At 45.9% G+C, this 23,587-nt stretch overlaps 7 protein-coding genes and 1 non-coding gene across 9 annotated transcripts; 5 read left to right on the top strand and 3 right to left on the bottom strand.

Annotated features, from left to right (window-relative positions):
• The first annotated feature begins 4,465 nt into the window (after positions 1-4,465).
• LOC9657315 (aurachin C monooxygenase/isomerase) lies at positions 4,466-6,098 on the top strand. Its single transcript, XM_024685903.1, has 5 exons — positions 4,466-4,681; positions 4,747-5,247; positions 5,314-5,577; positions 5,644-5,776; positions 5,837-6,098. Exons 1-5 carry the CDS (start codon positions 4,522-4,524, stop codon positions 6,036-6,038), a joined length of 1,260 nt encoding a protein of 419 aa, XP_024541671.1. The 5' UTR covers positions 4,466-4,521; the 3' UTR covers positions 6,039-6,098.
• A 3,783-nt stretch (positions 6,099-9,881) lies between these two features.
• Positions 9,882-11,511, top strand: LOC9657314 (zeaxanthin epoxidase, chloroplastic). 2 transcript variants are annotated; one of them, XR_002993669.1, is made up of 5 exons: positions 9,882-10,027; positions 10,078-10,581; positions 10,628-10,891; positions 10,939-11,126; positions 11,177-11,219. XR_002993669.1 is itself a non-coding variant. In XM_002980841.2 (5 exons), exons 1-5 carry the CDS (start codon positions 9,892-9,894, stop codon positions 11,326-11,328), a joined length of 1,239 nt encoding a protein of 412 aa, XP_002980887.1. In that variant the 5' UTR covers positions 9,882-9,891; the 3' UTR covers positions 11,329-11,511. The 2 variants fall into 2 exon arrangements, 1 of the variants encoding a protein (XP_002980887.1); XM_002980841.2 differs by having other exon boundaries at positions 10,939-11,071; positions 11,127-11,511.
• On the bottom strand, positions 11,386-11,459 carry TRNAR-UCG. The gene has a single exon. It is a non-coding gene; the product is annotated as a tRNA-Arg (tRNA).
• Positions 11,512-11,627: 116 nt separating the features above from the next.
• Positions 11,628-14,087, top strand: LOC9656977 (glutamate decarboxylase). The gene is made up of 7 exons (XM_002980840.2): positions 11,628-11,961; positions 12,099-12,303; positions 12,437-12,637; positions 12,726-12,940; positions 13,002-13,255; positions 13,313-13,365; positions 13,418-14,087. Exons 1-7 carry the CDS (start codon positions 11,879-11,881, stop codon positions 13,946-13,948), a joined length of 1,542 nt encoding a protein of 513 aa, XP_002980886.1. The 5' UTR covers positions 11,628-11,878; the 3' UTR covers positions 13,949-14,087.
• Positions 13,851-16,012, bottom strand: LOC9657313 (calmodulin-binding receptor-like cytoplasmic kinase 2). Its single transcript, XM_002980756.2, has 9 exons — positions 15,955-16,012; positions 15,756-15,909; positions 15,515-15,694; positions 15,222-15,460; positions 15,004-15,172; positions 14,866-14,952; positions 14,490-14,788; positions 14,047-14,436; positions 13,851-13,988 (listed from the first exon to the last, which is right to left on the bottom strand). The coding sequence occupies exons 2-8, from the start codon at positions 15,871-15,873 to the stop codon at positions 14,065-14,067; spliced, it is 1,464 nt and encodes a 487-aa protein (XP_002980802.2). The 5' UTR covers positions 15,874-15,909; positions 15,955-16,012; the 3' UTR covers positions 13,851-13,988; positions 14,047-14,064.
• Positions 16,013-16,042: 30 nt separating this feature from the next.
• On the bottom strand, positions 16,043-20,964 carry LOC9657312 (polyribonucleotide nucleotidyltransferase 1, chloroplastic). The gene is made up of 24 exons (XM_002980755.2): positions 20,250-20,964; positions 20,121-20,189; positions 19,953-20,059; positions 19,856-19,898; positions 19,717-19,800; positions 19,587-19,651; positions 19,379-19,535; positions 19,278-19,334; positions 19,111-19,224; positions 18,812-19,054; positions 18,687-18,761; positions 18,527-18,640; positions 18,378-18,470; positions 18,149-18,321; positions 17,910-18,093; positions 17,803-17,850; positions 17,669-17,741; positions 17,537-17,610; positions 17,374-17,481; positions 17,220-17,314; positions 17,106-17,169; positions 16,987-17,040; positions 16,883-16,924; positions 16,043-16,809 (listed from the first exon to the last, which is right to left on the bottom strand). Exons 1-24 carry the CDS (start codon positions 20,874-20,876, stop codon positions 16,675-16,677), a joined length of 2,898 nt encoding a protein of 965 aa, XP_002980801.2. The 5' UTR covers positions 20,877-20,964; the 3' UTR covers positions 16,043-16,674.
• On the top strand, positions 16,095-16,677 carry LOC9656976 (chaperone protein dnaJ 11, chloroplastic). Its single transcript, XM_002980839.2, has one exon. The coding sequence runs from the start codon at positions 16,118-16,120 to the stop codon at positions 16,577-16,579; it is 462 nt and encodes a 153-aa protein (XP_002980885.2). The 5' UTR covers positions 16,095-16,117; the 3' UTR covers positions 16,580-16,677.
• A 490-nt stretch (positions 20,965-21,454) lies between the features above and the next one.
• Positions 21,455-23,048, top strand: LOC9657311 (GDSL esterase/lipase 6). The gene is made up of 5 exons (XM_002980838.2): positions 21,455-21,733; positions 21,829-21,947; positions 22,099-22,335; positions 22,395-22,653; positions 22,757-23,048. The coding sequence occupies exons 1-5, from the start codon at positions 21,499-21,501 to the stop codon at positions 23,005-23,007; spliced, it is 1,101 nt and encodes a 366-aa protein (XP_002980884.2). The 5' UTR covers positions 21,455-21,498; the 3' UTR covers positions 23,008-23,048.
• Positions 23,049-23,587: the final 539 nt, after the last annotated feature.

Here is a 23,587-nt window from a genome sequence, read left to right as displayed (position 1 = left end):
CCAACAATACTCAGTTACAGATAACACATCATCAAGGAGTGATTCTCACCACATCCAAGACTTAATGAAATCTAACACCACGAACTAAATGCAACCAAATAATATCACCAGAGGTAGAGTCGACATACCAACATGGAAAACCCATGTAAGTCTAACGACACGATCCTCTGCAACACCATCCTATAAGGCAAACCCATCACTACTAAATCATCATCGAGTGAAGCAAGTGTCAATGGTCTTTGACAAAGTCTACAAGTAATCACTAGTCGCAAAGCAATTAACAATCACTCTTTCAACTTGCCTTCATAAGACCCAAATACTAAACTCATGCCATCAAGTTATATACTTGTCCAATATAAACATAATACCCCAAGCACGAGATAAAGGTTCATAGACAAGTACAAACTAAATGACCACTTGAATCCAACTCAACTATAATAAGCTCACCAACATGTTTAGCTAATAGCTCTGAGCATGCCTTGAAAAGGCTAGCTATACATGACCAACACTAAGTCGAAACTCAAGTGAAGACCATGAAATGGACTCATATCAGTACACAACCTCCTTATAGACAAAGCTATAGTACAGGTACTAACATCTCAACCGCAAACAACTAAGTTGGACATCACCATCCTTAGCTAAGGTGCAGGGCCACCAAGACCAAGTCAAGATTAGTGAGAGCTCATTACTTTCATAAAGTCTAATGAAATGCAAAGTGCAACCTGCCACCAAGCATAACACTACAGAAGAAAGGTACAAGGGTCACCCTTTTTAGAAAAGTGCAACGGCCACTTTTCTACTTCAACTCTAGACTCTATTCAACTCAATTGCCTTAGCCTCAAAAGTTAGCATCTCTTTCGGGTTGCATCATACAAACTACTTACTAAGGTTTAAGCTAACCAAAGTTAACTCAACCTCTTCACTAGTTTGTACTGGCTTACGAAAACGGAATGGTTTTCGGGCAAAGTGATCAACAGATCAGCCATTGGAAAAGTCTAAGAAAATTTGTGGAAAATTTTCCAATCCTAGAGAAAGAATGACTTTCGGTCTAGGAATACAAACTTCCAAGACTCAACCAACTTCCTCCTACTAACAACTTCACAAAGGTTCACCTTAACACAAATTCTCATGACCCATAGTATGCTTAAGCCTCGAACATCTTTTTGCCCATACTTCCGATATCCAACTCCGACATCCGCAAAATGCAAAGTGAACATTCAAGGCTTGATCACGAAGATCACATCTTCGGATATCCATATTGCACTTAACACTTTTCTTCAACCACCTTCAAGATCTAATGTGAAGCTAAAACACTAACAAGAAAAATGACATGAAAATCAAGCTCTAAGGAAAATCCTCATCACTTGAATCAACAATGCCACTTCCACTAACACAAGTGCTAGCGATGTCAATGCCTCAACTACACATTTTCTCCATCTAATAATTTACTCCCAGTGCTAACGGATCAATTGATAGGCTATAGCAAATGAATGCTACAACCCTTTTCCAACACCATAATGGGCAAACCCTCAAGGAAACAAGGAACCAACTTAAGCTTAGCATAATGAACCACCATTGAGAATTTAGTCAAAGCTACTACAATGCTACTTCGTGCAAGTAGACTAGCTTCACCATCAACCATTTTTGGGGTTGATCATTGTTAACCAAGCAACTTCGTAAACACATTGCTCATTATCACATGGATATGATATAAGTATCACAATGACTTGATCATCAATTAAGTAACACCACGAGCAATGCCAATGTCATTACTTCAAAGGTTTACATGAAATATCAAGTGCCAACTTAACTCGACAAAATGCAACATAAATGCCACACTCCACTGATAGAGATTTACAACATCCAATACCATTAACTTGTGTTCACAACACAGACAAGCTCATGCCACTCGCTATCCGACTAAACTCAAAACTTAATCCAACACCAAGCTACTCAAGAAGCAATAGCAAGGTTCCCGGGAAAAGAATTGAGCATTGTAACTCAAGTCTTCCAATACCAAGTCTAGACAAAATGGTATAGTGTTTCACCACTATCCATCCCACAACTCACCATTTGTAAGACCATCATCTCCAAGATGCACCAAGGTAGAGACTCTCGATTGCATATTGTGAACATGAGCAATGAGTTAACACCTCGTTGCAAATCATCTCTCCAAGAAAAAATGATTTACGTGTTTGATCCTTCGTCCCTGACAACTCTCTTTTCGGTCTTATCTTGACTAAACCTCAAACTTGCTTTCACACTGCCTTCAGTCCAATCCAAGAAAAGTTTATGAGAGAGCACGGCAACAATTACTTGAATCAATTGACTCATCCCTACAGTCTTGATTGATCCACTTGTAACCATCCCTAGAAAGGTTCCACCAGTGCCGTGCTAAACAGCTATAGACCAGCTTATTTGCCACTCATAGCAAACCTAGGGAGGTTTGCTTTCACCCACGGTACAAAGAACAACTCATGGAACCACAGATAGGCTAACATTAATTCTGCCAACTCAAAGTGTAACCTTGAGTTGCTAATATGCCTCACTCACGAGTCCAAGCTCAAACTCGTGCAAACGGAACAACTCAATCTCTCTTGTGAGCCCAAGCTCAAGCTCACAGAATATGGTACAAAAAAGTAACAAAAACCATACCTAAGGGACAATTGCGAAGCCTTTGCACCCAAACGTGTACCCACTCGGATCATCATTTTCATCTCTGCGTATGCAACGAGACTAGTTGCCCAATCTCATTGAATAGTACTCGCTGAGACTCATCCTCTGATACCAAATGTAGCGCACATGGTTTTGACCCTTTATCCTATGGTGATTTACCATAGGATAACACCACAAAGCAGAACCTAAACCCTCTTTGTGCCACGTGACAGATGCCACGTGTCACATGCCACGTGTCCATGCCACGTGTCTATAGGAACCCGAGGCTCAGGGCCTTGGGCAACGGTGCCAAACTCCCAAGCATGGAGCCAAGGAGTGATGGAACCAAACCACGGAGCAACTCCCGAGCATACAGCCCAAGGAGCGAAGGGATAGGAGCCCGGAGCGACTTGGAACAGTCCTAAAGTAACCAACATCCCAATGCTAGGACCAGCATGCAAAACGGAGCCAAACGGAGTCTGGCGCTATTTCGGCATACCGGTGGTCTAACGTGAGGATATGGGTATTCCACCAACTAAGACCCAAGCCGGACACAGAACAAGGACAGGCACGCAAGTGGGAGCTAGACTATGCCTCAGATTAGTTAGCCATGCCTGACCTACCCATTATCCCTACTATACATTTAAAACCCCCCACATCCCCCCCCTTGAGGGACACACACTTTGGGCTTTCACCCCAAGCCTCCCTTAGTATCAAGAGTTAGTCTCTAGGACAAGCTTGAAACTTATTAAATATGGAATGTCCCTAGATTGCGAATTTAGACATAGGACAAACACCATTGTGTTCAGGATGATCTTTACATTCCGTAGATATGCCAAATGAGCAAATTTGGATACTTTCCATAAATAGCATTTGGGACCGAAATGAGACTAACACAAAGGGCATGATAGCGAGGGTGTTTAGTAGACACGGTAAGGTATCATCTAGCGATATTGAGGGACCAATCTCAATATCGCGAGGGTTCTCAACACTAGCAAATGTAAGTCAACGAATGAGTTTCTCTAACCAGGTCAAGTATGCTTGAAAAATAGCACGTAGGAATTCCATCTTTATGCTCATCTAGTCAAGTGCACACGTGATGACCAATTTCTCAACTAGCTTGAGTGAAGACCATAAAAGGGACCAGCAATACTGACCTCCTGCTATCGTGGCAGTAAGGTAAGAGTGTCCGTAAGGACTAGTCGACAGGTAACTTTCAATACCCGAAGTCACATTCGCGACACATGTGGCTAAAACAAAGTTTTATGAGCTACATAAGATATCCAAATAAATAATGCTACCCACTCTTAAATTAGAAGTATCAACCATTCAATCTATCCCAATGCTTGCTCAACTTGCACATTTGTCAGCACACAATGACGACGGAGAATAGTTTCTGGAAAATCCAATGTTGCTCTAAAAGCTCTTGACACTAAGATACAGCAAGCAAGGTGAGAGCCACCAATCAATATATAAGTATGAGTGAATGTGTTTATTTTCTTCTCTCTACTAAAGTAATTTTAGATTACAAGTATCAATTATGGTGTGGGCTTAATAATAGATCCCTGAATCAGTTTCTACTATGATAAGTTGTCCAATAGAACTTCAAAGAGTGTAAAAAAGGTATGTACAATATTTTTGCAAAGTTCTTTCTTCTGGATATTAAGAGCTATCCTTCAACACTTTAGGTTAGAGTCAAGATGGCACTATTGCTATTGAAGCGAGGAAAACTAAAAACTAAGTAAATAGTTTTGAAACGGATATATCTCAAATCAAGCTTCGGCCAACATGGGTTCGAGCCCACGACCCCGGTGTTAACAAGAACAAGTCCCAAGTACGAAGCCCTCTCCTGGCAGTTCTTCGAGCATGGATAAGCCGGTGATGGAAGTGGCCATCGTTGGCGCGGGGCTGGGCGGCCTTGCTCTCGCAGCGGGCCTACATTCTCGAGGAATCCAAGCTCACGTGTTCGAGAAATCCCCAAACCTCATCGCGGACACAGCCACGGCGGTCAGCCTCGGCCCCAATGGTATACTCCCCAAATCTCTTCTAGATCTCCTCGCTCAATCTTTCCCCGATGGAATTGATGCGCAGCCAGCCGCGCCTTGGATGGGATCATTGTCGGCCTCTCTGCGGCGATCAAGTCGGTTGCGAGCCTCACCAAGACGACCAAGGCCACGTTGTGTGGATCGCGCAATGGCGCCGGTGACAAAACCCTGGTGACGAGCTATGGCAAGGACGAGCTCTACGTCGTGAAATGGCGCAGCGCCAGATCCATCCTCGCCTCGCGCGTCCCAGCTCGGTACATTCACTGCTCTCACGTGCTCCTCGACTACTTCCTGGACGATCAGTCCGTGGCGCTGCGATTCCAATGCGGCGGTGAGGCCACGATAATCCGTGCCAAGTTCGTGGTGGGTGCCGATGGAATCAACTCGGCGGTGAGGCGAGCGATGTATCCTGCCGATCGTCCACGGGATCTCCACCTCATTAATTGGAATGCGCTCGTCCACAATCCTGGGAGATTTTCGGTGCACGATCGAGACCAGATCGCACTCATCCGGAGCGGCCCATCGCTATGCTACCTCGTCGACGCCGGTACGGTCCTCCGGTCTGGATGATCTAGCTCTTGTACGGAAGTTGACACTGTTCTTGCTGCTCTAGGCGAGGATTACACGCTGTGGGTGTTTAGAGTTGAGGATCGCAGCACCGCGAAGGAATCTAGCGGGGGGTTTTGCGATGAATCCGGCAAGGCGAGGGTGCTGGAAGAGATTGACAAGCTTCTGGGCTCGTCTCCCGCGTGGGAGCCGCTCAAAATCGCGGTGGAAGCAACCGAGGCGGGGCAGATCTTCCAGCGGAGAATCAAGGACCGAATTCCACTCGAGAGCTGGAGCAATCTGGATCAGAGGGTGGTGCTCATGGGCGATGGTAAGTTTTTTTTTTTTTATGAAGTTTTGCGTGGAGAAGTTACATGAATCTCTTCTCTCTTTTTAGCTGCTCATGCGATGCATTGGGGCCCCGCCCAAGGAGCAAGAACAGCCTTCGAAGACGCTCATCAGCTTTGTGAGCTTCTCTCCCCCGCCCTCGCGGCTGGAAATCCGGAGGATCTCAAGCGAGCAGTGATGAGGTAAAGTTGTGTGAAGTCTCACGACGGTCAGAAGTTATAACGCAAGGTTCTTTCAAACAGGTATGAAGAGCTTCGAATCCCTCGCTTGACAAAGTTCCAAAACTACGCAGCAGAGACAACCTGCATACCCGACTTTATACCGGCTTGGGTGACACAGTTGACGCCCTCAGATCAGAGGTGCCGGATGAAGGAGTTTCAACACTGGGCCGCTAGTTACCCGCTAAACATGACTGGTGATCCAGATTCAACATACTTCAAGTAAAATTATTGCAAATATAATTGATTCCACAGGTTATAATATAAACATCTACATCTTAGTCTATATGAGCCAAGGGGTGCTTTGTATGTAGTCGAACTTGATCCCTGTGGTGGGAGCCATTGAAGTTGCTAATCCTAAATGAATGCAAAGCATTACCTTAATCACTCTTGGTGAAGAACAGCATTGCCAACTTTGTAGCCATGAGACGAGATGGGCCAAACGATCTTTCTAAGGATGGAGTTGTGTCAGATGTTCTTGTTTAGCTCATGGAAACGAGGCCACTTCAAGAAGACGGATTCTCCAGAGGAGATGATCATCGCGGGCTGGCAGACCAAGTTTGATCCTCCGGACAAGATTGACAAGAACTCGGGACACGAGACGATCCACGGGGACCGCAAGAACCACCAAGAACACCATCCAAAATCTTCCAAGCAGAGCACGAGCAATGGAAAGTACCAGCGCGCCGCCAAGGTCTACTTCGTGCCCCTCCTATTCTCGACGATCACGGCCGGCGCCAGCAAACCTCCGCGTAACTGGTATCTGAAATCGTGGCCGGCTTGCTGAAAAATAAAATCACCAAGGGGCATGTGATGACAACAGGAATATTTGGTTCAGATTTTATTTGATTATTTCGCAAGAACACGCGCATGGTGATGGAAGTGGCCATAGTTGACGCGGGGCTGGCCGGCCTTGCGCTTGCCGCAGGCCTACATTCTCGAGGAATCCAAGCTCATGTCTTCGAGAAATCCTCAAACCTCATCGTGGACACCGCCACGGCCACCAGCCTCGGTCCCAATGGTATAGATCTCCCAAGCTTTCCTCTCCAACGGATTGGATTGATGCGCAGCCAGCCGCGCCTTGGATGGCATCAGTGTCGGCCTCTCGGCGGCAATCAAATCGGTACCAAGGGGACATTCTGTGGATCGCGCAATGGCAAGGAAACCTTTGTGACGAGGTATGATGGGGTCCGGACGACGAGTTCTACATCGTGAAATGGCGCAGCGCCAGATCCATCCTCGCCTCGCGCGTCCGAGCTCTGTACATCCACTGCTCCCACGCGCTCCTCGACTATTGCCTGGAAGATCAATCCGTGGCGCTGCGATTCCAGTGTGGCGGTGAGGTCGCGATATTCCGCGCCACGATGGAATCAACTCGGCGGTGAGGCGAGCGATGTATCCAGCCGATCGCCCGCAGGATCTCCATCTCATCAACTGGAACGCGCTCGTCCACAATCCTAAAAGAACAAACTGAGTTTTATAATTTTATTTAAGATTTATAAAAATAAAAATTTAAAATCTTTAAGTAAATTTAAATTTAGATTTTACCAGTTATTTTATAAAATAAACTAGGATATTCCATGGCCGGACTGCCAAACACCAAAAACCTTAAAGTGAATACACTTTGGATTCATTGCAAAATCCATCACTGGATCCTGTGATCCTCAATGCTAAAGTGTAATCCTCACCTAGAACAGTGTCAAATTCTGTATGAGAGAACTGTACCTGCATCGATGAGGAAAGACACTGATGGGTGCTCCAGATGCTTGTTAGTCTCAATTGTGCACTGAAAATCTTACCATTGTTTCTCACTTTCTACCAATTTTTAAAGTAACTATAGATTTTAGTGAGTTTAGTTGTTGAAGCATGTGTCACCCCACAACAAATAATAACAAGATTCCATCCATCTTATATTGTTTAGTTGTTAAAGTGTAAAGCCCCTAGTGGATAATCCTCACAAAGAAACTTTAAGTTGCATCCTCTTGCCACTACACAAAAAAACCATTCATTTCTTTGATCTATTTTAGGGAAAAATGTCTTAAAATCTCTAGGCACTAAATGGTTTTTGAATTGTTTGGGGTTTAAGTTGAAAAATGAAAATTAGGGCTGTGAGCTCTTATTGATGGATGCAATTACTACAAAGACTTCTATGATTGAGGCAAAGAGTGAGCACAATAATTTGCAATTATGCAAAAGTTTTAATTTATTTGATTTCTTTTCTAATAGATATATTTTAAATTTTGATTATTTTTATTGAAATTATTATCATTAATATTTAAAATATCTTTATATTTATATATTTAACAAGGTATATAAAAGTATATTATTTTCTTTTAGAATATATAAGGAATTTTGATGATGTGGCATGGAAAAACTCTTTAAAAGGAAATCCTCAAACAGATTCTCCCGTGTGGGAGCCGCTCAAAGTCGCGGTGGAGGCAGGGAAGATCTTTCAGAGGCGAATCAAGGACAGAATTCCACCAGAGGGCTGGAGCGATCTGGATCACAGGGTGGTGCTCATGGGCAGTTTTTGACGAGGTTTTGTGTGGAGAAGTTACATGAATCTCTTCTCTCTTTTCCGCAGAGGCGACTGGAGCCTGGAATTTGGATCGCTGCATTTTGATCAGTAAAACTTCCCTCTACTCCTTTCAAACAAATACTCTGAGGCCCAAAGAAACGCGTAGTGGAACACAGTTAAAGACTGGAGTCCAAGATGGGCATATATGCAACTAGCTAGGATGTGGATGTGAGAGCAGGAAGGGGGAGTTGAAGGGTAGCTACTCATGCGATGCATTGGGGCCCCTGCCAAGGAGCAAGAACAGCCTTCAAAGACGCACATCAGCTTTGTGAGCTTCTCTCCCCCGCCCTCGCAGCTGGAAATCCGGAAGATCTCAAGCTAGCAGTGATCAGGTAAAGTTTTGTGAAGTCTCACGACGATCAGAAGTTATAACGCAAGGTTCTTTCAAACAGGTTCGAATCCCTCGCATGACAATGTTCCAAAACTACGCAGCAGAGTAGCAGACTTCATACCGGCTTGGGTGACACAGTTGACGCCCTCAGATCAGAGGTGCCGGACGAAGGAATTTCAACACTGGGCCGCTAGTTACCTGCTAAACATGACTGATGATCCAGATAAAAAATGATTTAGACGTATTTTATAACGGCCGGTACGAATAACAGACGGGGTGAGTAATAGCGCAAACATAGTAGCGAATGAGCAGGAATTAATTCCATTTCGTACAAAATAATAAATTCAACTGTAATGTGAATTATTTATATTCTGTTTTGGCAGTTTTGTGGTGCCTAACAAGAAACATAAAACTGCAAACAAGTTTGCAAGTTTGTTGTGAGGGTCTTTTCACTCCCTCCATTCCCACACTTACATTCCTTCATCTCCCTAGGTCCCGGCTCCCGCCACACTCCCTCCTCCCTTTCTCGCTCCCTTTGCGTCTACCAGCTTTTTGGCCAGAGGCCTCGCCTTTGCTCTTCTAAGCAGGAGACTGATGGATGCAGTTGCAAGAATGCTGTTTTAACAATCTCTCAATCCAATACTCAAATGAATCTTTCTTGATGAATTGTGGCAGGTGCTGCTGCCAGGTCAGCTTGTCCGAGTGCATCGGTCGTTTGCTTTGCAAAAAACATGTTTAGTAGAAGTATTTGTATTAACATATATGCGAAGTTATAATTCTCCATTTACTTTATTTTATTCTTAATCTGAGCTTAGCTGTATGGGATGCTTTGTATGTAGTCAAACTTGATCGGAGGTGGAGCCATTGAAGTTGCTGATCCTAAATAAATGCATTGCACTCTTGGCAAAGAACAACATTGCCAACTTTGTAGCCATGAGACAAGATGGGCCAAAACAATCTTTCTAAGGATAATCATAAACAGAACGTGAGATTGTAACTGGTCTCTGAAACCGTGGCTGGCTTGCTGAAAAATAAAATCACCAAAGGGCATCTGATGACAACAGGAATATTTAGTTCAGATTTTATTTCATTTTTTAATGCTCAAGATTTTTTAACCTCCCAGGTACGACTCCCTGTACGAACAGTTGGAAGAGCGTGGACAAGCCGGTGATGGAAGTGGCCATAGTTGACGCGGGCCTTGCGCTTGCCGCAGGCCTACATTCTCGAGGAATCCAAGCTCACGTGTTCGAGAAATCCCCAAACCTCATCGTGGACACCGCCACGGCCACCAGCCTCGGTCCCAATGGTATAAATCTCCCAATCTTTTCCTCTCCAACGGATTGGATTGATGCGCAGCCAGCCGCGCCTTGGATGGCATCAGTGTCGGCCTCTCGGCGGCGATCAAATCGGTCGCGAGCATCACCAAAACAACCAAGGTCACATTCTGTGGATCGCGCAATGGCGACGAGACCTTTGTGACGAGGTATGATGGTGTCCGGGACGACGAGTTCTACGTCGTGAAATGGCGCAGCGCCAGATCCATCCTCGCCTCGCGAGTCCCAGCTCTGTACATCCACTGCTCCCACGCGCTCCTCGACTACTGCCTGGAAGATCAATCCGTGGCGCTGCGATTCCAGTGTGGCGGTGAGGTCGCGATATTCCGCGCCAAGTTCGTGGTGGGCGCCGATGGAATCAACTCGGCGGTGAGGCGAGCGATGTATCCCGCCGATCGCCCGCGGGATCTCCATCTCATCAACTGGAACGCGCTCGTCCACAATCCTGGGAGATTTTCGGTGCACGATCGCGACCAGATCGCAAGCATCCGAAAGGGCCCATCAGTGTCCTTCCTCGTCGACGCCGGTACGGTGCTCTTGTACGGAAATTGACACTGTTCTTGCTGCTCTAGGCGAGGATTACACGCTGTGGGTGCTTAGAGTTGAGGATCGCAGCACCGCGAAGGGATCCAGCGATGGATTTTGCGATGAATCCGGCAAGGCGAGGGTGCTGCAGGAGATTGACAAGCTTCTGGGCTCGTCTCCCGCGTGGGAGCCGCTCAAAGTCGCGGTGGAAGCAACCGAGGCGGGGCAGATATTCCAGAGGAGAATCAAGGACCGAATTCCACTCGAGAGCTGGAGCGATCTCGATCACAGGGTGGTGCTCATGGGCGATGGTAAGTTCTTGAGAAACACACGAGTCTCTTAGAATCTCTCGTTTTAGCTGCGCATGCGATGCATTGGGGCCCTGGCCAAGGAGCAAGAACAGCCTTCGAAGACGCTCATCAGCTCTGTGAGCTTCTCTCGCCCGCCCTCGCGGCTGGAAGTCCTGAAGATCTCAAGCGAGCAGTGATCAGGTAAAGTTGTGTGACGATCAGATCATAAGTTGTCCCGCGAGGTTTCCTCAAACAGGTATGAAGAGCTTCGAATCCCTCGCATGACAAGGATCCAAAACTTCGCAGCAGAGACAACTTCCATAGCCGACTTTATGCCGGCTTGGGTGACGGAGTTGACGCCCGGGGATCTGTGGGGCCGGTGGAAGGAATTTCAACAATGGGCCGCTAGTTACCCGCTAAACATTACTGGCGATCCAGATTCAACATACTTCAAGTAAAATGCGGATTATTCTAACGAGCAATATTTTTCTTACCTGGGTATTAACTAGAAACATCGACAACGGTGGGATTCGGACCCACGACCTTCAGATCCGAAGTCTTACGCGCTAATCCACTGCGCTACGCGGCCTCAACAATTTCTCGAAATGTATAAAAAAAATATAAAACTATTCTCGTATCAATCATGGGTTTATATATTTCTGGAATGAATAAAAACAATAGGAAACCACTCTCATATCTCTATCATATGCTACAAAATGTCTAGTAAAACGTAAGTCCAAGTTATCTACGCGTACCTAACGCGCATACTTTTGACGCGAAAAAAAAAACAGAGCAGAAAAAAAAAGGCAAAATTCCGTGAGGAAAAGGGGGGGTTCTTAGTTGGAAGGCATAACACGGGTCTCTTGTGAGTTGCCTAGTGTCTCTCAAGCGCTGTTCTCTTGGTGATCTCTCCCTTTCTGCCCCTTGCGCTGTGGTTTGTATTTGAGCCACGAGATCCTCCAGCGCAAAAAGAAGAACAGGAGCAAGTACAAAAAAAAGGTATTCAAGATGGTTCTCACAATGACCTCCGAGGCGGATTCCAGCCTCCAGTCCACGTTTGCTTCTCGCTACTCGCAATCGTCGGTATCAAAGTAAGAAGAAAACCATCCCGAGTGCTCGACCAAAATCGCATTTTTTCGCGTCGCCACGAGTGGATCTGGCCCTGCCGAGATCCATCCTGGGATTTGTCTTTCGAGATGTCGAGGCTCACTTCTTTTCATTTCTCTAGGTACCGCATTCCCGACCAAGAGACGCCCAAGGATGCCGCTTATCAGATTATCTCGGACGAGCTCATGCTGGATGGAAATCCTCGTCTCAATCTCGCCTCCTTCGTCACCACTTGGATGGAGCCCGAGTGTGATAAGCTCGTCATGGCCTCGCTCAACAAGAATTACATCGATATGGACGAGTATCCGGTGACCACAGAGCTCCAGGTTCGAAAAGAAAATATCTTTCGAGCATGACTTTGCATGTTCGCATTGTTTTCTTAATTGGTTTTTCGTGTGAGTGGAGAAACGCTAGCGTTTTTTTTTCTCTTAAATTAATGGTTTTTTGTTTTGCTCGTAGGATCGATGCGTGAACATGATCGCTCGGCTGTTCAATGCTCCAGTGGGAGACTCGGAGCAAGCAATTGGAGCTGGAACTATTGGTTCTTCCGAGGCGATAATGCTGGCTGGCTTAGCTCTCAAGCGAAAGTGGCAAAACAAGAGGAAGGCCGAAGGAAAGCCATGGGATAAGCCAAACATTGTCACTGGATCAAACGTCCAGGTTGGTTTCTCTTCAGTTTCGTCCATGAAGTTTTGTGCATCTTTTCTTGGAGAGAATGAATGCTGAGAACTGTTGATGAAATTACCAGGTTTGCTGGGAGAAGTTCGCTCGCTACTTTGAAGTGGAGCTCAAGGAAGTGAAGCTGAGCAAGGATTACTACGTGATGGATCCACACAAGGCGGTGGAGATGGTGGACGAGAACACCATTTGCATTGCAGCCATCCTTGGTTCCACTTACAACGGAGAGTTCGAAGACGTGAAGCTCCTCAACGAGCTCTTGGAAAAAAAGAACAAAGAAACTGGGTAAAATATCTCTCTGTGTTCGTCGAGAAAAAGCTTGAAACTTATCGTTTTCTTGCCTTAGATGGGATACTCCTATCCACGTTGATGCTGCCAGTGGAGGATTCATCGCTCCATTCCTCTATCCAGATTTGGAGTGGGATTTTCGATTGCCTCTTGTCAAGAGCATCAATGTGAGTGGCCACAAGTATGGATTGGTGTACGCTGGGATTGGCTGGGTTATCTGGAGAGGCAAGGAAGATCTTCCGGAAGAGCTCGTCTTCCACATCAATTATCTTGGAGCCGACCAGCCAACTTTCACTCTCAATTTTTCCAAAGGTTCTTTGAGTGTTCTTTTGTTCTATCACTCTCTTATCATTCTGTCTTTTACCACAGGTGCTAGTCAGATTATAGCTCAGTATTACCAGCTCATTCGTCTCGGCTTCAGGGTAAGTTTAAGAACAAAGAACAATCTCCTTTTTCTTATGGATTTCTACACAGGGATACAAGTCTATCATGCAAAACTGCCAAGCCAATGCTAAAATCCTGGCTGATGCTCTCGTTGCCACTGGCCGCTTCGTCATTCTCTCCAAGGAAATTGGAGTTCCAGTGGTAGCGTTCTCGCTCAAAGACCGCAAGAACCACGACGAGTACGAGATTGCTGACCATCTCCGCCGCTACGGCTGGATCGTTCCTGCTTACACCATGGCTCCGGATGCCCAGGATGTTACGCTGCTCCGAGTCGTTGTCCGGGAGGACTTCAGCAGGACTCTGGCCGATCGTCTCGTCTCCGACATTGTTGCGGTGTTCAAGTACCTGGACGCTCATCCCCCTCGGCTAATCCAGGCTGTAACCGAAGCTTTAGCCAAGGATCCGGAGATCAAGAAAGAGCTCTTAGATGCCGAACCGGGGGAGGTGAAGGCCCAGCTGGATCTACGAAAGGCTTCCGTGTTTGAGGACATTCGCAACTCGCAGCGAGCTTTCAAGGTCTGGAAGAAGTTCGCGCTAAGCAAAACAAATGGTGTCTGCTGAGACTGGTGACTCTCGAAGTGCACATCCTATATATTTAAACCTGTGGCAAAGAAACCATTCATTGGTATTGAATCAACTATATAGATATAAACACGCACCTGATGGAGGATGGTCTCTCAGCTCCAATTCTTCTGAGGCTTGTGAAATGGACTTCTTTCCATACTGGTGCGTAGCGGACTATGTTGTGGACTGTGTAGAGGCTTCTGAGCGGGAGAGTGTTTCATCGGACTTGGCAAGGGACTGTGGCGAGTCTCGAACGCAAAAGCCTTCGGGGTGCTTGCCTGAGAGACGGTTGCCTGATACTCCTTTCGTATGTTCCAGAGGATTTCCGCAGCTTCTTTCATACTTGGTCTGTCTCTCCTGCTAGGTGCTGCGCATTTGAAGGCCAGCTCCGCGAGCATCTCCAGTAGAGTCACCAATGGTGGATTCTTCGGAAGGGCAGGGTCCAAAACATCCTGAATATTTCCCTCGACAAACTTCTTGAAGGCCTGTAAGCAAAACTTAAAATCCAATCGTGACCAATCCCGCATCATTTGCTTACCCATCTAATTGTAATGCGCTCGTCACTTGGTCTGGAAAGCTCGATTGGTCTCCTTGCCGAAAAAATCTCCATGAGCAAAATGCCAAACGAGTAGACGTCACTTTTCGTTGTGAGCTGATATGTTTGAAGGTATTCGGGGTCCAAGTAACCCGCCGTGCCTTTGACCTGTGTTGAGACATGAGTTGCTCCCACATCCGAAGGCCCGACTCTCGAAAATCCAAAATCCGCAACCTTGGCTCTGCAGGTGTCCGTGAGCAGGATGTTAGACGACTTGACGTCCCTGTGGATGATAGGCTGCTCTGAAACAAGGACACAAAGAGTCATTACAATTGGCAATAAGGGAGTTGAAGAAAGAGATCTTTGAGACAAATGGTACCTGCATACTGGTGAAGGTACGTGAGAGCGTGAGCTACGTCGATGGCAATATCCAGCCTCGTCGAGAAATCAAGAATGTTATGAGCATCTTAAAACCCGAAAAACGTAAGTTCGTGTTTAAACATGAAAGAGGGCTTACCATCGAGGTGCTGGCGTAAATTTCGATTCGGAACGTACTCAACAACAAGTATGCGTTCCCGCTCGTCCTCATGATAACCAACGAGTTTCACGAGATTTAAGTGTTCAATGCTGGACAGCATGTTAACCTCGTTTTCAAACTCCTTGGTGTGACGAGTCTCAAAGGAGTCCTGAAGTGGCAGAGAATTATATTTGTGAAAATGAATTGGAAATTCTTACCCTTTTTGCTCGCTTGACCGCAACCAAAGTGCCATCCCTGAGCTTTCCTTTGTAGATTGTTCCAGAGGAGCCACCTCCAATCTTATGACTGGATGAAAAGCTTCCCGTGATTCGGTTAAGTTCGGCCATTGTGAACGTCAATGCCCCCGACCCTGTCGTGCTCATTTTAATGCAAGACGACGCCGGTTGCGAAGATAAAGAAGTTCCCTCCTTTGGAGAAGAAGATTTAGAGATGTTCGCTGCAAGAAAAACCAAAATCGAGTAAAAAAAATTCGAATTTTTTCCAAGCTTACATGATTCATCCTTTGGAAAGGTACGAGGCTTGTCGTCCTTGTGCTTGGCTTGAAGACACGGACACAGGACCAAGCAAGTCAAAAGAGTTCCAGATCCAGCGACTAAGATCATCGAGCCAGCACCTCCTCCTACTTTGGCTTGCTCAAATCTACCAAACTTCCGACCATAGCCTTCCACTGCTGTAAAAGACTTGGTCAGAAAGTTCTATACGCCAAAAAATTAGTACTCGCTGCAAATCACCTTGTCGCTGCTGGAAATCCAAACCATCTGATTCCTGGCAGTGTACGCACCCCATCCCCAGAAGAAAAACCAGTAGAACGATACCTTCGATCGATATTTGATCCAGGAACACCGCCATTTCTTACCGCGTCAAGCTCCCATACAAGCGATTTACCTGCGCGCGCATTGCAATGGAGTAGCAAAAATTTCGATCAAGTACCTCGAGCTGGAGCCGCGATGCCGCTACTACCGCCTTCCTTGACCAGCTCACGAAGAACCCTAAAGAGAAAGCGCTGAGGACAGAAACGTACATAATCGTCACGTCACATTAAAAACTAATTGTACAACGTGGCACCATTCATTTCTGCCACGTGTACATCAGGATGAGCGCCATTCTTCGTGGCTATGGCGCTTGTGGCGCGTCCCACGGGGAACTTAGGTCATCGCTCTCGCGGAAGAGCGACAGCGCGAGAACTAGATTTCTCTACAGCTCTTTCATCAGAGGAGGAAGGATTCAGTCGGCGAAATTCTCGACGCTAGGTCTAGCTTGTTCTTCCCAGAAAAGATCGCTGTACGAGATTCTAGGAATTGGGTTGGAGGCGTCGGATTTCGAGATCAAGGAGGCCTACCGGAGGCTCGCCAAGGTCTATCATCCAGATCTGGCACCGCCAGAGCTCTGGCCGCAGCACCAAGGCAAATTTCTCGAGGTCCAGAGAGCCTACGATGTTCTCAAGGATCGAGCTGCCAGGGCCGAGTATGATTCTCAGATGCAAAAGCCTGGGGGATTGGAGGGGCTCGATCGCGAGTGGAGGGGATTTAACTGGGAGACCGATCAGTGCTGGTAGAAAACAGGATCTAGAGATGCTAGAGTTGAGAGTACCTTGTCCGTGCTACAAAAATCTTCTCCTCCCGGGGTCACGCAAGAAAAAGGAAAACTTCGCTAGAGTTGCTGCCTCCTCTTCGACAATAGCTTGCTCAACTTCGTTGCTGCTGATGTCAAGGATGCTTTCTTCGCGGATTTCTCGTCCTCTAGAATCGCCCGGTGGCTCAATCTAATTTGCCCTCGCGAATTCACCTGGAAAAACACGGTTATGTTTTTAGAGAACCAGCCGAGAGTGGAAAGAGGAAAAATGCCATCCTTTTGTTACCTCGATCACTTTGACATCCAAGCGCTCACCCACAGCCACGAACTAGAGTGGAAAAAATAAACAAAGAACTTAGAACAGTAGGACGTATGGAACTCTCGACTTACTTCCTCTGGCCTTGACAATCTGTTTGTAGTTAGCTCACTTATGTGACAAAGTCCCTGTAAAAACCAAGGAAGGAAAAGCATTGTCAGTATAATCCGCGTGAATTTGCGATAACTCTCACCTCTCGACCAGGACTAATCTCCAAGAAACACCCAAACGATGTCAAAGATTTCACGGGGCAATTCCTATAGAAGGCAAAACAACTGTCAAGCATTGTGATGCAAGGTGTGCGTACCTATATACTGTTCCTACAGTAGGATCGGTCGTAATACTACGAATTTTCTCCATTGCTTTGTCAACCTTGTCTCGGTCTTTTCCAACTATGCGGATCTGTAGCCATACGACTTAGTCACGAGATTTGTCGCGGCAATGTACTGAAATTTACTGACCGAGCCGTCGCTGCTGACATCTACTGATTCTACGCCCGAGTCGTCGATAATTTGCCTCACAGTTTTACCGCCGGTTCCTACAACCATGTTTACTTTCTCGCGACCAATCTGGAAACCAAAAGGCATCGATAAGTTGTTCATAGAAGAATGACTCAAATCGCACCTTTACAAAGTCAATGAGGTCGACATGCTTAGAAAGCTTCGTTGATGGCGGAGGAGAGCACATTGTCATTTCCTCTACAAGAAAATGCGAGTCAGTGGCAGAAATTTTATGAAAGAAAAACGAAGGTCTCACTGAGAATATGACATCTTGCAGTTTTAGCCTTTGAAAGGGCTCGCTTCAGGATTGACAAGTTGATTCCTTGGACCTGTTCAAGTTTTATTTCAGGATGTAAGAAAAGACATTATATCCATTGAATTGTTTTTCACCTTGAGGTCCATCTGAAACGCAGTGATGCCGTCCTTGCTACCTGCGACCTGATTCCCAGAAAGGAATAAACTATTACCAACGAAAGTGAGGCAGCTTGCAAGCAAACCTTCAAGTCCATATCGCCACAGGCGTCCTCGGAGCCAAGAATGTCCGTCAGTATTACGGGTCCGCCGCTACCACCGTATTCTTTTGGATCCAAAATAAGACCCATTGCAACACCGGCAATCGGACACTTGACTGGAACGCCGGCGTCACACAAAGCAAGATAAGCTCCACACACAGATGCCATGCTGAAAAAACAAAAGTCGCGGATTATTATGGAACATTTAAAGGAGACGAGAGAACCTTGAGGAGCCATTGCTTTCGGTGATGGTACTCTCAACGCGGACTGTGTATGGGAATTTGCTCGGAAATATAGGCTCAAGGGACCTCTCGATAAGCCTTCCATGACCAATTTCTCGTCTGCTAGCAGGGCCGATGCGACCAACTTCCCCGACGCAGGAGTGAGGAAAAACGTACTGCATGCCATGATCTTTCAATGTTTCGTGTTTTTAAATTTTAAGCAGACTTCTACCTGCACGTAGAAGCGTTTCACTTCATCAGCATCAGTGACACCGTCAATGCGTTGCGCCATATTATCACCACCCAGTATAACAGCTACTAAAGCCTACCGGATATGGCTCGTCAGCGTTTCACAAGAATGAAAAATCAGCAAATAGTAACCTGCGTTTCTCCACGAGTAAAAATCGCACTACCATGAGCTCGAGGAAGCAGATTACACGAACAACTGATGGGCCGAACATCTGATATTCCACGGCCGTCACTACGCACTTTCTCCTACACCGTCCATGATTTTTTCGTTAAGACTTTAAACGATCTTTACCTTGGCAATTATTGATTTCAAGGTCTTAGAAGTGTACTCTTTGAAGGCAAGCTTAACAGTGGCAGCATCAAAAAGCTAGATAAAAAGCACCACCTTATTAGCAGCTCAAGTAGATCTCGAGGTACCTTTGTGAAACTGGTTCTCGGAGTAGGCGTTATATGGACATCGCCTTGGTCAATTTCGCCATCTTTAATCTCGTCCTCATCCCATACGTGCGCATACTCAAGCTGCTCTCTAGTCTTGGATAATGCCACGCCTTCCTCGGTCAGTTTTGACCATACTTTCTTTTCCAAAGCAGTTATCACTGCAGCGCGAGGCTGCTTGCCGCTTATATGAAGAGCCAGGTAAAGGTCATCTCCCATGATTTCCTGCAAAGAAATAACTCGTGCGTGAGCAAACAACAAGGCGTAAATTCATTGTAAACCTTGATTCGTTCCTCTAGACCGGAAGTGGAAAATGGTGCCTTCAGAATGCGTTTTTTCCTTCCAAACTTCTCTCCAAACTCCTCCAGCTCCTTGCAAATTATCTTCACTGCACGCTGCAACAATGTGCTACGAGTTAAGTGCCATATCCAAGATTTAAATGCTCCACCTGGCCTGTTTCTACTGCTTTCACCAATTCATCCTCGCTAAGTAAGTTGCAATATCCCTGATGAACAACACGGTCATCAATGTCATTACAAAAATGTATACCTCGATCATGAGCAGACCATCGCTTGTCCCTGCCACTATCATATCAAGGCTTGATTTCGTAACCTCGCTAGCTGTCGGGTTGAGAACATATTTCCCATTGATGTAACCGACTCTTACTCCAGCCACAGGCTTCAAAACAGGAACATCTGAAAGTGCTCTGCAACGCACTAAGTTAGCAACAGCGCTGTCGCAAAAACAAGTAGCTTACAGAGCGGCGCCTGCAGCAGTAATAGCCAGCGGTTCAGGCAAATGCAAACCATCAAAGCTCAAAACCTACAAATACAGCTGCAATGTATACGTAAATAAGGAACTCCGTTCTTTTCTGAAAAAATATTTACCCAAGAAAGCACTTGTATCTCATGAAAATAACCTTTCGGTATCATCGGTCTTAAAGGCCGATCCACAAGCCTGGATATAAAAACCTGGCAACCACAAACTCATTACAACTATCCGCAACAGTATTTTTGCGCTTTTTACCTCGCTGTCTCGTGGCTTCCCTTCTCTCTTGTTAAATCCACCACTGAAATGACGAGAAGAAAAGTGATTATTGATGTAATGCATAGGAAGCACAAACCTTGTGCGACCAGCAGCAGAGTAGCGCTCGTGATAATGCACGTACAGCGGAACAAAATCAGATGGCTCGCTCGCCTCAGCAGAAGTACAAACAGTCGTGTACAGGATCTGTTGAAAAGAAGGAACACGTCAGAGAGATGGCGAGACCAAAGAACAACTTAAAACTCACAGTTTCTCCATCGCTGATTGTAACAGCACCACCAGCTTGCCTACCTATTGAACCCGTTTCGAGAACAATCTACACGAGGACCAAAACGTACCACGAATGAGCAGAAAAACGAAAAATGCCAACGCTTACCTGTCGATCACCAACTGGAATCCGAACGCAATGCTGCTGCCGGCAAGGACCAATGCAAAAATCACCCAACTCTGGCTGCAGCGCTGGCTCTGCAAAAGAGGTGGTACTATCGCTGTCCACCACGACCAAATTCTCCTTTTTAGCGCGAGCTTTCTTGATGGAACTCTTCTTCGGGCCAGCCTCTGGATCCCCAGAAGAAATGGACGTGGTACTCTCACTGTCTACCACGACCATATCCTCATTTTTAGCACGAGCTTTCTTGATGGAAACTTTCTTGCCGTCAGTGGTGGAAACTTTCTTCTCGCCATCCAACAAAGTCACTGTGTCCTTTCCCTGGGAGGCCGTTTTTAACTCGCTCGGCTCCAAAGGAACTACCTCCTCCTCGTAGGTCTCCCTCTCAGCCTCTTCTACTTCTCCGACAATCGCTACTTTCTTGCTCCTTTTCTTCACGGCAATCTCTAGTGATGCGGTCTCTTTCGCTTTCCTAGCCGCGGCTATGGGCTTGGATCGTGCTTCCGAATGAATCCACAAGCGCCTGGCGTCGACGCTACCGCGAAAGGAGTAAATGGGAGGCAATGCGGGTAATCCCAGTGGCGTGATCAGCCGCGAAGACTTGCAAGGCCACATTGGCGCTGCTCCTGCCGTGAATCTCACTCACCTATCTCATCCTCGCGCGCGCCGCGCCGTCCCGGGCATTCCTCCGCCCTGGAAGAAGAGAAGCCCTAAACCCTAAACCCTAGAATGCGGGGATAAGATTAAATCCTCTTTGTGTGGCTCTGGCACGAGTGGATCAACTAACAAAGGACGCTTCTCTTTCACCTGAACAGCAACTGTCACGGAGATTGTTCTTTGTTTTTTCTCGCGAATTGGGCAGCGAATCCCCTGTTCTTGCGAGAGATTCCTGTGCGCGCTACCGTTACTTCTCTGGAAGAAATTGCGATGGACGACGCTGTGCATTATGCTGCTCCAGATCTAGAAAACCAAAAAAGCACTGTTCTTCTTCGCCCATTCAGCTTTGTCTGCTCGGAGAGAAAAGAAGAATGGAATAGAAAACATCCCCGCGCGTCTCGTTCTATGCCTCGAAACGTACCTCGCAACGAATCACGGAAGAATCTCTGCCCTCTGCTGGCAGTACTGTATAAAAGGCCACACCTAGCTCGAAAACTTTCGACCTCCATTCGCGACTGTGACTACAAAAAGAAAGAGAGAAAAGAAATCGGCATCTTTCTCTCACTTCGATCTCGAACCGATGTTCCGGTTCTTGATCGCGGCGCTGCTCGTCGCTGCTGCTACGGGAGCGCTCGAGAGCGAGAGAAGCGTTGTTCCAGCTCTCTTTGCGTTTGGGGACTCGCTGCTCGATGCCGGAAACAACGTCTACATAGCGAATTCCTCCGCGCGTGTCGATTTTCCTCCCTATGGAGAGACTTTCTTCCACAGGCCAACTGGAAGGTTTACAAATGGAAGAACCATCGCCGATTTTCTCGGTAAGTTTGCCAAATGTTGCTCTTTCCCCTTTTTCGTTTTCCAAGTTGCATGCGCAAAGATCGATTGATGTTCTAACTGAAGTTTGCAACTTCAGCTATGCATCTCGGACTACCATTGCTTCGGCCTTCGCTTGATCCGGCTGCGAACTTTTCCAAAGGAGCTAACTTCGCATCTGGAGGGAGTGGATTGCTCGAGTCGACGAGCTTTGATGCTGTAAGTTCAACAAAATTCTCTTTTTCATTTCCTTGTTGTTGCAAAAGCTCCATTTTTTCATCGATCCTGAAATCAAGTTCAAAACGCTCTTGATGTCATATTGTTCCAGAGCTAAAAATCGTTTTGTTTTTCTTTTCCTTTATCTCTACAGGGTGTTTTCTCGATGAGCAGCCAGATCAAACAATTTAGCCAAGTTGCTTCCAAACTGACCAAGGAAATGGGGAATGCCGCTCATGCAAAACAATTCCTTTCCCAAGCTATCTACATCATCACAAGCGGCAGCAACGATATCGGAATTACCTATCTTGAAAACACAACTCTCCAGCAGACTGTAAAGCCACAGGAATTCATCCAGAGCCTCATTCATGAATATAACAAAACCATCTTGGTAAGGAAGAAACCTTCATCTTTTTCTCCAAGAACAAGAAAACAATGTTTTGGCGACAGGCTCTTCACAGACTCGGTGCGAGGAAAATGGCGATTTTCGAGCTTGGAGTTCTTGGCTGCACGCCATTCTCTCGGCTCGTCGCGAGCACCATGAACGAGACTGGCTGCCTCACACAAGCCAATCAGATGGGCATGCTCTTCAATGCAAATCTCGAGCAACTTGTTCGTGATTTGCGATCCCAGCTTCCGGATATGAAGATCGCTCTCGGCAAAACGCTCAACATCTTCACTGGGATCCTCAACAACGCAACACATTATGGTAAGTTACGTAGCCACCATCTTCACTTTTCTTTTTTCTTTTCTTTTGTTTTTTGCCCTTTTGGAATTAATTAATTGTTATATGTTTCATCATTTCCCGGCAGGTTTTGCGAGCACGACATCTGCTTGCTGTGGAGCGGGGCCTTTTAATGCAGGTGTCAGCTGTGGGAGAAAAGCTCCACCAAACTATCCATACAAGGTGGCCACCGGAAAGAAACCGTCTAGATTTCTCTTCTGGGACAGAGTACACCCCACTGAGGTTGCTTACTCTCTCGTCTTCAAGCAGCTGTGGGGTGGAGATTTGAGAGCTATAGAGCCCTTCAATCTCAAGCAATTGTCCACCATGATAGATTGACAGCTTATTTTTTTCCTAAGGAATGTACTGCCTATTCCTTATTTAGATGTCTAATTAAATTTTACTTGTGTTTTCCTCCCTTAACTTTAAATTAACCATAAATATTTATTAACAAAATTAAATTAGTAACTTAAAGTTATCAATTGATTAATCAATAGTTAGAAATATTCCAATAAAATGATAAATAGTCAAGCACAATTTATACACTGGAGGACTTGCCAGGTTTGTATTGTTTCTTGAATTTGAGTGTTTGTATTGCCAATTGGTTAGCTTTTATCAAGTATCCCTTCATTTATAGTCAACTATTTTATTTTAAAACTTTAGGATGTATATGTTGGATCTTAGGACTGGATAAAATTTAAGAAATATGTGTTGTCAAAACCTTAGAAACAATCAAAGTTATATTTTAATCAATGTTGCACCTAGGGTGCAATGTGGAGATATACAGATATTTCATAAGAGTTATGGAAGGAAAATCTACATTAGAAAATAATAGAGATTTGAAAGAAATCAGCAAAAGAGTCAACCATAAAAAAGAGGGCAATAATAGGGAAGTTGGGCTAAGTTTCATCCTTTTCTT

This window comes from Selaginella moellendorffii, unplaced genomic scaffold (assembly GCF_000143415.4).
Source record: "Selaginella moellendorffii unplaced genomic scaffold, v1.0 SELMOscaffold_46, whole genome shotgun sequence".
In the NCBI taxonomy this organism is placed as follows: Eukaryota; Viridiplantae; Streptophyta; class Lycopodiopsida; order Selaginellales; family Selaginellaceae; genus Selaginella; species Selaginella moellendorffii.
Note: the sequence above shows the minus strand (reverse complement) of the source record. Positions and strands in the feature narration are given on the sequence as shown.